Source organism: Poecilia latipinna, unplaced genomic scaffold (genome assembly GCF_001443285.1).
Source record: "Poecilia latipinna isolate Pla-1442-1.1 unplaced genomic scaffold, P_latipinna-1.0 Scaffold12, whole genome shotgun sequence".
Taxonomy (NCBI): Eukaryota; Metazoa; Chordata; class Actinopteri; order Cyprinodontiformes; family Poeciliidae; genus Poecilia; species Poecilia latipinna.
Window position 1 is genome coordinate 192,324 of NW_015112628.1, and position 11,701 is coordinate 204,024.

The following is an 11,701-nucleotide window of genomic DNA, read 5'->3' on the forward strand; positions in this document are numbered from 1 at the left end:
GATAAAATACCAGCCTTACGAAACACCAGAGCATAATGTCAATAAACTGGTTCAGTAGAGATTCATCTTTGAGTATTAACTCCTTTGCATGATCTCATCAAACTTGTACGGGTTACACCAGTGGTTCTCTACGTTTTACAAATACTGCACCCAGTCAACACAAAGTTTTTCCAATTATTTTCTCCTCGACATTCAATATTTTACAGGCTTCATGCCCGTCCTTTGAGTGTTTGACAGATCTGGAGGTTCGAATGATCCCACACACTGAACATCATAAGTCTGAGGGAAAAAAATGAAGACTTGTACATACACACCAGTTTCATTAATTGTCTGCAGGTTGAGTGTAGCACAGCAGGTTGTTTGTTCTCACTTCATCAGGCTGGCAGTGAGGAAATGATAGGAAATGTATCCAAGGACAGACATCAAGGATCTGTCTGGATCAAGTACAATATGAAATACATTCATTTGCAGAATTTGGAAATTGACCTCAAATTACTTTCAAATACCATAGTAATGACCTCATTATTACATTAATTAATCTGCTACACTGTAAGAAACAAAACAAAATGTAAACACCAGCAGACCTGGTTGCCAGAATTCTGTCATAAAATTATGGATAAAACATTTTTTTTTTTCCGTCACAGTTTGAAGGCACCGTCATTGTTAATTTTATGGTTGAAAATTATGCTGGAGTTAACATTTTACTATAATAGAGATTGTTTTAACTTAAAGGGTGGGTGGGGGGGAGGCGGAAAAAAAAGTTTATGTATAAAAAAACACTTTAAAACATCAAACAGCTGTTTTCACCGATTATTTTATTCACAGCCACTTCACATGAAATTGACAGTTTTATAGTTTTTATATATTTCCTGTCAGCTTTATTGTAACAAGAGCAGATTAATTAAACTAAACATTTTCTGACCACTTGGGGGCGCCAACAGGTTGAACATTAAGCTGTCTGGCCTTTTAGAAATCTCCACAAAACCTTTGGTGATTTGTAGTGCAAAAAACAAACCAAAAAAAGGAAGGTTAACTTTACCTGAGTAGTTGTTTATCATATTGCGTTTGACCGGAGTAATTTTAGATAATGCCACACGGTGTCACTGTTGGCTGTAATGTAAACAAACAAACAAACAAACAAACAAACAAACAAACAGAGAGGTGAATCTGGATAATTTGCCACATAAAAAAAGAAGAGCGCAGTGGGAGAGAGCAAGAGCCAAACAACTTCTGAAGGACCTACACTTGTGCCCTCAACATTTCTCTCCACAAGTCATTTGTATGAGCAAAATTGACAAAGGCTCTAACAGGTGATCGTTGCTTCAACGAGCAAAAAAATAAATGCCATGCTGAGACAGGTGGAGCTGGAAGCTAACCGAGTTATACTTCCTCCGGTACTGAATATGAAACCACTCACCCTACTGGACCAAGACTGGACCATAAATAACTATTACCGAACTGGACACAGCTATAGAATGACTTACTGGATCACACAGTCTGACCAAAAGTAAGTGTAGCAGCAGCAGCAGCAAAACACCAGCAGCTCCTACGGCCAATTCTCTCCTCTTCCTCTGTTTGGTCCTCCTCACCTTCATCACCTCTTGTGTTTTCTACATTCTGATTGGTTTCAGTCCGCTCCGGTTCAATTTGAAAAGGCTTAATGACGTTGCTCATTGCTGTTTTGGCCGGATGGAGCTAGCGCAGTTTGACCAATAGATGTCATTTACCCAGAATGCATTGCAGCGTGAACAACAAGGCGACGTTCGTGTGACAATATGTTTTTTTTACATTCTATAAAAACTAAACAGTCTACAGTATTATTAGTATATTGTTTTTACATCTAAAATAAATATTCTCAAGTAAAGTGAATTGTTGCAACTAATCATGGATCCCTTTAAAACTGAGAGAGTTTGGTCACGTAAACTACAACACACGATCTGACAGTTTTTCATGATGGACACAAAAACGAGTTGTACTAGAAACCAGTTAACAACTTACAGTGCCTATCATAAGTACGTGTTATATACCCACTGAGGTTTTTGTGTTGTGTTTTGTCCACTAGAGTTTTTAAATTAGAAGAGAACACACAAGAGACGATCTGTTTAGACTTTATTGCCAAACATTCATGTTGGATATAGTGCTGGATGTTTGAGCTGCTGATTTACTCAGTAGGGCGAATCTTCATGCTGATGGCCTTGAGAGAATACATACTGCCCTTCCAGCTGTCCCAGATTACTCCAACCTCAAATCGAGTCCCTTCACTGCCCCAGGTGTAGACTCCGTTTGGGTTTCCATACTGGCATGTCGGGCCGAACCAGAAAGCTCCCAGAAAATGTTTTGGACAGTTTTCCGACCCAATGTGTTGATAATAGTCAAAAGTAGCAAATTTATGAAAATGGAGATATGTCAGGGTGTCTCCTGCAGGAAAATATGGAAGTTAAAGACAAATACATTGTTTATCAAGGGGGTTTCATAACCTTCATCTGTCTGAATATACTAAAACGGTAACTGCTTACCTGGAACACCAAGACAAGAAAGCAACAACAAATCAGTCAAGCTTTATTAGCAGAATCCAATCCATATCATCATTGCATAAAAACATAAAATCTAACAGGATAATAGAAAACATGCTGAAGCACATAGTGTGAAGACATCACCAACTATAAACCTCCAAGCTTCACATGGCCTTCATATGAAGTTTGGAACCAGTCATTTAGGTTTTCCTGAGCTCTCTCTGTAGTTTCTTCTCCTCACTGCTACATGTTTGTGACTTCCTGACTCAGCTTGTTCTGAAACCCACCTGCTCCTCCATCGATGAAACCGGCCACGTACAGAGGATATCCTTCCCACTCAGGACCCACACTGAACGAGGTGTAATGAGCGTATGCCTTGTTTCCTTCAAAGTCCTCCATGTCCACTACCAGCTCATACGGTTTCTGACGGATTAAGTTGTGGAGTCTTTCCAGTCCTGAAAGAAGAGTTACAAAGTTCAGTTTTTGTCTTTTTAACACATTTCAGCGTTGTTGCTGTTTATGAGCTCCTCTTCAGGTGAGAACAGGATGTCTCACATTGTATTTTCATTTAAAATATAACTACTTCTTTTTTTTTAGGTTTATTGACTCGAGTGGCCTTAATTTGGCAGTGAATTGACAGGAAAATGGGAAATGAGAGCTGGGGCAGACATGCAACTAAAGCCATCAGGCCGGGACTTGAACCGGCTGCGACTACGGTCAGTGTTTCCAGTTTGGTTCTCACCAAGCCAGTACTCTCCAGCGGGATTCCCAAAGCCCAACTTGTAGTCATTCCATTTCCTGTAGAAGCTAACTGAGCCATCCATCCTCCTCTGGAACACCTGGTGGGAAGAAAATGTGATTAACCATTAAACTTCTGAAGCAGTCTTCCAGTTCAAGGAGTTTGCATTCACCACATGTCATGCTTCGCCTGCTGAGCTCTTTCTGCTACGTGACATTGTCTGACAATTTGTGCAGGATCCCCAAAATGATGCAGGCGATTGCTTCAGTGGCAGCTCAAGAGGCCCTGCATGCAATATGTTAATTCATATATCTAAAAATGTAGTTTTGACTGGTCATATTAATGTTTGAGATGTGTTAATTTGGAATCCAGTAACACCAACTGAGAAATCTTGAAAAGAATTTTGAACCGTCACAATGTTGTCTTGAATAATTTTTCTTGTGAGTCAGAATGTAAATGCAGATATTTGAAATTAGTGGATTACATTAAGGATTCAAATGTAGTCAAGTCTAGTCAAACTTTATTCTTATATATCTGGAATGCAATTACAGTCAGATGAAACAATTTCTATGTTAAAACGGTCTGCCACGGTGGTGCAGCCTAAACCCAAATGAGGCAAAAATTAAAATAAAGAAATAAATAACATGAGGTTAGAGAACAAAGCAGATGGGGTGACAACGTCCAGGCAGCCTAACATTGATTACGCAGTGAACTCAAGTTTAGATTGTAAACTATATACTTCTCTATTAAGACTAGAATAAATATATTCTAAATTAATAACTTACATGGTGCGTTCTCGTTTGGTTTTCTCTGAGCTGTGTTAAAAGTAGGGGTGGGCAATTATTGCATCGCTTATCAATTATTGTGATAAATTTCTTATAATGACAAGCTTTTGATTTATCGTTGTCAGAATCAGATCCAATTATGATGTTTAAAATGCCCCAAAACTGCCCTTGTTTGTGGGATTATTTTTTTTTACCATTTTTCTCCATTGTTGGTTCAATAAAGGCGTATAACTTCATATCAAGACATTTGAAAATATGATTAAATACAGTTATTGTGTGGATTTTAATGATATAAATCTTCTTTATGTGACTGATGTCCTAAAGAAACATATTACAAATATTACAAATATTTTTTGAGAGTATCTGTGTTTGTGGGGCTGTTATTGCTGCGTCATGAAGTCACAGCAATAGTTACCTAAAAAAGTGATAAATAGTTCACATCGTTACTTTTATCGTTTTCAAAATAGCACCAAAAAATCCTGATAAAACTTTTAAATCTGTGCTGCATAACATGAATCTTATGGCCCAAATTCAGTCTCATTATTAATAAAAATAAAAGCTCAAAAACGTTTATCTGCCATATAAAAGCATGAAGAGTTTTTATTTGACAGATAAACCAGAGTATGATCTGAGTTCAGATACTCACGGTCCATCTTCCTCCATGTGAGTCCATGTCACAGTAAACCTGCAGACACACAAACTGAAATCTCAGCTTGACTGGTTGATGCTGGTCTGGTGTCTGAATGTAGTTTGGACTATTTGATGGATGGGAAATTGATTAACATGAACAGGTTTCTGGGAATATTGTGAAATATTTTCCCAGTTTTCACGTTAGACAAGAATGAGTCTGTAATTCCAACAGGTGTGAATGTACCTGGACACCAGATGTGGATCCGATGGGATAGATGGTGTAAACTCCACTGGGCCTGCTGGGATTCTGAAGATAAACGTCGTTGCAGTCCAAAATCTGACTGCTGGCCAACAGAGGAACCAGCAGGAGGAGAAGAGCTGACAGCAGCTGCAGCAGAGGAACACGTTACGTCTCCGTTTCACAACGTTTACCGAATATTTCTTCCTGAAGTTCGTATCATGAAGCTCCAAAGTAAAGCAGAGAACATTTCCTGAGAGAACCTCGTGTCTCCAGAGAATGTTTCAGCTTCATGACCCGTCACTACCAAGGAACATTCAGAGTTGACCGTGCTGAGCTCACCTTCATAGCCAGAGTTGAGCTGCTGCTGGGATGTGAACTGTGATGTATGTTAGCTGGAGTTTTTCTGAGTTCTGCCGCAGGAATCTGATGACAGTCTGAGGGTTCTCACCTGCTTTTATCACCAACAGATTAATAAATGACCGAGCAGCTGCTGCTGGTCACCGATAACATTCAGACTGGACGGGTGGAAACATGAGTCCTTCACAGCTGTGGACTTGAGGCTGATGGTGAATGATGACTGAGGTCTGAAAACAAAAAAACACCACCTGATGGACGGATTAAAACCGTTTAAAAAGTCAGAGAAGTGAGTTCATTCTGAAATCATTTCTTGATGGTTTACACTGAAGGTTGGCACTTCCCCTCATTGTCTGCTTCCTGTGTGCACATGCGAGCTGCCAGCACACAAAAAAAATCATTCCATGCCACATATTTCTGTGTTTTTTGTTATAATGTTCATAAGTTTCATGACTGTAATCTTTCTTTTACTGAGCCCTGTATTCTAGAGTTTTTGTATTTTTATTTTTTGCTTTTTAAGTCCCTTGCAGGTGCCCTGCAGCTGCAGTCAACCATGCATTGAGATTAAACCTCCTCAGATTACAATTATAACAATAATTAACAATTATTAATTTCTTTAACAGTGTTAAAATATGGAGTCATTTGGACTCCACAAGTTTTTCATTCTGTGGACAATCTGGCATGGTCGCATTGTGTGTTTTTTGTTTTTACAAGGTATTTTTTTGTGCGAGTGGTTTTGGGAATTGACTCTCTGACGGTACAACCCCGCCGCTTCCCCGATGTGTCACCGTGACTTTTGCCACGCTCCTCCTGAGTGACAGCTAAGACCGTGGGAGGGTTATCGACTTACTAAATATGTTTTTGGGATATTTGTAGCTCAGCAGCTTGGTTCAACATCTGTCCCATATCCCATACCTTTAGAGGTGGGACGTTTACTCCATCCTCATTGGCTGATTCTCCCATCATTATCCATTTGTGTCATGAAAAACAGGTGCAGGTACAGATTCAGAAATGTCTGCTTCTCTGCAGGGTGTCAGGCCCAAGGCATAAGCAATCTAAGCAGCTGCTTAGGGCTGCTAAGTGGAGCAGCTTTTTTTATTTCTATGTGATTATATTAACAAAAACACACAATTTCATCATAAAGTTGTGATTAACAAAAATAAAACAATAATATATGTTTGATCATGTAGAAATCATTCTTTATACAGGCAGAAAGGAGGCCACCTGGGAGCTCCCTGGTGGCCATAGCAAGTCAGACATCACTGCAGAGCGCATCCAAAAGTCCGAAGATAAGTTAGCAAAACAATGTCGTAATAAAGGACTTATCCTTCAGGCACAGAGAAAAGAAAGAGGAAGAATAGAAAAAGTCTAGATAAAGGAATGTTTTCATGTCTGCTGGTAATGTAAACGATATGTGGAGCTGCTAATAGAAAAGTAGCTTGATGGCGACCTTGAAAGATGAAGTTCATCTACCAAACATTTATGCTAGTGTCTTTGTATTTGTGTGAAACTGAGTTTTAACTTTAAATGAGTTGATTCTCTGGATTTGCCGGGCAAAAGGGGCCTGTGCCCCCGCAAACAAATGTCTTGCCACCTGAAATGAAACTTGTCACAATTAACAGAACATCTCCTTATTTAAGATAATGAGTTACTGAATGTGTGTTAATCACATCTGCTAACTGACTTTGAATTTTTCTTCAGTGGAAGTCAAGTTTTATAAAAATGCAGAGGAATCAGTAGAAAATACTTTCTTATGAAAATGTTTTGTTTTATTACAGTAGTATAACTATTAGGTACTGAATAGTGACATTTCCCTTCTTGTAATAATGATAAAGTAGTTTTGTAATCTCTGAGTGGTTCTATTGAAGACAGGGAGATGAGTTAGATCTAGTAAAACATGATCTGAGATTTATTCATATTGAGCAAAAGGAAGGGTGGTACTAAAAGTCATTAGTATTAATAAATATTGTCTTAAGTTTTATACTTTCTGTGTTGTGTTTTTATCCAGTAGAGATTTTTAAATGAGAAGGTAAACATCTTCAGGGAGTTTGGACACAAAGAGAACACATAAGAAATGATCTGTTCAGCCTTTATTGTCAAATATTCATGTTGGATGTGACAGCTTCCTGTTGGAGTTCTGAGCTGCTGATTTACTGAACAGGGCGGATCTTCATGCTGATGGCCTTCAGAGAATAGTCGGGCTGATTGTACTGGGCCTTCCAGTGGTACCAGATTACTCCAACCTCATAGTTAGATCCATTAGCGCCCCAGATGTAGACCCCGTTTGGGTTTCCATAGTAGCACCTCCAGTACCAGAAGGCTCCCAGAAAAAGCCTTGCACAGTTTTCGGGCCCGGCGTGCTGGTAATGGTCAAAGGTTTGCCAGTTATTTCCATTGAATTGTCCCAGAGAGTTTCCTGCAGAAAAATATTTAAATCAAAGACATTGTTTTTTATCTAGTGGTTTTAATAACTTTTATCTACTACGTGAATATGCTGAAAAGGTAGCTGGTTACCTAGGGTACCAAGGTATTTGTCCTCATTTGTAGGAGAGAAGCTACAAATAAGTCAAACTTTATCAGCAAACTTGGGTCCATAGATAAACAAGACCAATATACAGATCTTATAAAACAGAGCTGCATAGATCCAAGATCTAAAAGCATTGGGCTCATAGAGAAACAAATGAAGGCATTAAATAGGAACTCGGTTTCCATATAGAGATTTGGTTTATAGTTTACACTCATGGGTAAAAGTTAGGACCAGTTCCTTAAGCTGATGGATGACACATCTGCTGATGACTGAAGTGAAGATAATTGAAACCTGAACTTATTTAGGTCAAAAGTACAACATAGCTCAACCTAGAAAGTATAATCTTGCACTGCAGGTATGAAGTTTCAGTAAAGATTAAGCTTATTGTTATTTAAGTTTTCCTGAGGTCTCTCTGAACTTACTTCTCCTCACTGTTACATGTTTGTGACTTACTGACTCACAGCTGGTTCTGAAACCCACCTGCTCCTCCATTGATGAAACCACCCACGTTTAGACGATACCCATCGGACTCGGGACCCACACTGAATGAGGTGTAGCGAGCATACACCTTGTTTCCTTCAAAGTCCTCCATGTCCACTACCAGCTCATACGGTTTCTTCTGAGTGAGGGAGTAGATGTTCTCCAGACCTGGAAGAAGAGTTACAAAGTTCTGGCTGTTCTTCAATTCATTGTTGTTCTTTCTTATAAGCAGCATTTCAGGTCAAAACATCATGTCTTATACTGTTTTAATTTAAAACATAATTGAGGTGTTTTTACGCCTCCCTGCCTCTGGAGCTCATTGGATTATCTTTGACTTACTGAGATAGAATTAGCTTCTTCTGACTGACAAGAAAAACCTTTACTGTGAGGATCTGCTAGCCGCTGTAGTGTGTTTTCCGGTTCACAGTCAGTCAGTGTTTCCAGTTTGGTTCTCACCAAGCCAGTACTCTCCATCGGCGTTCCCAAAGCCCAACTTGTAGTCATTCCAGTTCCTGTAGAAGTTTACCGTGCCGTCCATCCTTCTCTGGAACACCTGGTGGGAAGAAAAGGTGATGAACCAACTGAACACATTGTTGAATCCATCAGTGAGGACTGATGGATTCAACAATGAGAGGATTCTGGGATGCTGTACCACTATAGGTCTCAGTTTGAAACATCAAATTTTAACTTGATTTCTCTCCAAGTTCTCATTTTGTCGAAAATTCCTCCAAGCTGACTGAAAGCCTGTTTGGATGAAAGTGCCAGACTAGAGGTTTTAAATGACTTCAGAGCACAGAATCTACACTCCTAACAGTTTTAAAATTGCATCTATATCATCATTTTAACTGTTACAATCACTACCTATTTACCCCACTGGGAGCATCATTAACACTGCGGTGGTTCAGATCATAACAGAGGTTCCACAGGGCTTGATTCTTGGACCTGTGCTGTTTTCTTTGTATTTCCTGCCTGTTCTATTCCTAGGAAGCACAGCACTGCTTTCTATTGCTATGCCAAAGATAACCAGATTATGGGTGACTAAAACTTAAGGATCATTTCTCTGTGTAAGCATCAAATAACTTTTTTATGGAAGTGAAATCTTGGTCACCTAAAGAACATGAAGTGTTTTTATTTGACAGATAAACCAGAGTATGATCTGAGTTCAGATACTCACGGTCCATCTTCCTCCATGTGAGTCCATGTCACAGTAAACCTGCAGACACACAAACTGAAATCTCAGCTTGACTGGTTGATGCTGGTCTGGTGTCTGAATGTAGTTTGGACTATTTGATGGATGGGAAATTGATTAACATGAACAGGTTTCTGGGAATATTAAGAATGGTGAGTTTATAATTCCAACAGGTGTGAATGTACCTGGATACCTGATGTGGATCCGGTGGGATAGGTGGTGTAAACTCCACTGGGCCTGCTGGGATTCTGAAGATAAACGTCGTTGCAGTCCAAAATCTGACTGCTGGCCAACAGAGGAACCAGCAGGAGGAGAAGAGCTGACAGCAGCTGCAGCAGAGGAGCACGTTACGTCTCCGTTTCCCAACGTTTACCGAATATTTCTTCCTGAAGTTCGTATCATGAAGCTCCAAAGTAAAGCAGAGAACATTTCCTGAGAGAACCTCGTGTCTCCAGAGAATGTTTCAGCTTCATGACCCGTCACTACCAAGGAACATTCAGAGTTGACCGTGCTGAGCTCACCTTCATAGCCAGAGTTGAGCTGCTGCTGGGATGTGAACTGTGATGTATGTTAGCTGGAGTTTTTCTGAGTTCTGCCGCAGGAATCTGATGACAGTCTGAGGGTTCTCACCTGCTTTTATCACCAACAGATTAATAAATGACCGAGCAGCTGCTGCTGGTCACCGATAACATTCAGACTGGACGGGTGGAAACATGAGTCCTTCACAGCTGTGGACTTGAGGCTGATGGTGAATGATGACTGAGGTCTGAAAACAAAAAAACACCACCTGATGGACGGATTAAAACCGTTTATTGAACCACAAGCCTGTTGGTTAGCAGTGTTTGTCCACAGACCTCATCATAATATTTTGTGCACAAACACATTCAAATAAATAAATGAGTGAAAGTTTTTTTAGGACTTTGAACTGAACGATGCTGTTTTTTTAAGTCAGAAACGAGGTGAGAATTAATTTTGACGTTATTTAACGATGCTCTGTTTGGGGACGAGCAAAAGATTTAAACTGGATTTTAGTAGTTTCGGGGGGAAAAAAACTCACGTTTTTCAATTAAACGTTTTTGGAGTTGGATGAGATGGTTCTTCAGCTGTTTTGCAAAACTGCAACACAAACTTTTTTCGCATCACACAAGTCACATGATCAACAGCTGGCTGTTGCTACTGACAGAAATTACAAAAAAGAAACAGGAAGTAGAAGTAGGATGACACTTTGCTTTTGTGCTTTTCTGGCTCCACCAGAGCTCTCACAGCATCACACAGTTTATAAAAAGTTGTGTGTCATTCAAACATGCCGAATCAATAGCTCTTATGTAAAAATCCTAAGATTACAATACAACCCAAAATGCCACATACACAGCCGCTCCCAGGTGTAAGTGGTTTGTTTCATTCAAACGTCTGCTCTGATGGCTGATCGATAAGCGCTAGCACCATGTCTGAATTATGAATATCATGTAACGGTTGACAGTTTTCTGTTTGCTGTCATGACTTATCACACGAACTAACTTATTCATGTGTGATTTTAATTAAATTTCTTATTTAATGGAAACACTGCAATTGCGAAATAGTAATTTTCCAACATTAGCAGAACATCGACAAAGATTTGTGCACATTTTTAATGGAAACACCTCTAGAGATGCAGAAGTTCTTGGTAAATCTGTTGTCAGTTGTGGGCTCGACACACGGGGGACGACGAATGACGAGAAGCGACAGTTTTCCAACATCCAAGGTGTTTGCTCTGCAATCGTGTAACATTTAGAAACCGGGAGCAATCAACCTTTGAGAATGGAGCAAAACCTCCCACCCAGTCGGCTGTGAGAAGTGGAGCAGATGGTGGGAGACGCATTACAAAAAAGAAATCGCCCCGCTATCAGTTAGGTATTGACTAATACTGATAACTTTTGACATCTTAAATTGTTTAAATTGAACATATCAGATAAGCTTATCTAGTAGTTAGTAAAGGAAAGTTTAAACCATGAGGAAAAACCTGATTTTATGGAATGTTTTTTTTGTGGTGTTTGATGTAACGTCCATATGTTTCATAACTATAATCATTTTTCCATTCAGACTTGTAGAGGTTTTTTTTTTTTTTTTTTTTGTTGTTGTTTCTTCAGTCCCCTGTAGGTTACCACGGTAACTGCTGTCCTCTCAGATGATATGTCGACCTGAAACCTCCTCAGTCGGGACTTTCAAGATGTTATCAGTTACCAGCATTTATAATAACTCTGCAG

At 39.5% G+C, this 11,701-nt stretch overlaps 2 protein-coding genes across 2 annotated transcripts; both read right to left on the reverse strand.

Annotated features, from left to right (window-relative positions):
* Positions 1–2,095: 2,095 nt before the first annotated feature.
* LOC106946333 (microfibril-associated glycoprotein 4-like) lies at positions 2,096–5,490 on the reverse strand. The gene is made up of 6 exons (XM_015030600.1): positions 5,248–5,490; positions 4,912–5,055; positions 4,684–4,722; positions 3,256–3,352; positions 2,801–2,968; positions 2,096–2,418 (listed from the first exon to the last, which is right to left on the reverse strand). Exons 1-6 carry the CDS (start codon positions 5,251–5,253, stop codon positions 2,162–2,164), a joined length of 711 nt encoding a protein of 236 aa, XP_014886086.1. The 5' UTR covers positions 5,254–5,490; the 3' UTR covers positions 2,096–2,161.
* Positions 5,491–7,337: 1,847 nt separating this feature from the next.
* Positions 7,338–10,280, reverse strand: LOC106946311 (microfibril-associated glycoprotein 4-like). The gene is made up of 6 exons (XM_015030549.1): positions 9,980–10,280; positions 9,644–9,787; positions 9,444–9,482; positions 8,726–8,822; positions 8,270–8,437; positions 7,338–7,678 (listed from the first exon to the last, which is right to left on the reverse strand). The coding sequence occupies exons 1-6, from the start codon at positions 9,983–9,985 to the stop codon at positions 7,413–7,415; spliced, it is 720 nt and encodes a 239-aa protein (XP_014886035.1). The 5' UTR covers positions 9,986–10,280; the 3' UTR covers positions 7,338–7,412.
* Between the last annotated feature and the right edge of the window lie 1,421 nt (positions 10,281–11,701).

Excerpts from the sequence above, each read along its gene's own strand:
- LOC106946333 (XM_015030600.1), bottom strand. Across the intron at positions 2,969-3,255 it reads CGCTGGAGAGTACTGGCTTG|GACTGGAAAGACTCCACAAC; the intron begins GTGAGAACCAAA and ends CTCTTCTTTCAG. Across the intron at positions 2,419-2,800 it reads TTTCATCGATGGAGGAGCAG|GAGACACCCTGACATATCTC; the intron begins GTGGGTTTCAGA and ends ATTTTCCTGCAG.
- LOC106946311 (XM_015030549.1), bottom strand. Across the intron at positions 9,483-9,643 it reads GATCCACATCAGGTATCCAG|GTTTACTGTGACATGGACTC; the intron begins GTACATTCACAC and ends GTGTGTCTGCAG. Across the intron at positions 7,679-8,269 it reads TTTCATCAATGGAGGAGCAG|GAAACTCTCTGGGACAATTC; the intron begins GTGGGTTTCAGA and ends ATTTTTCTGCAG.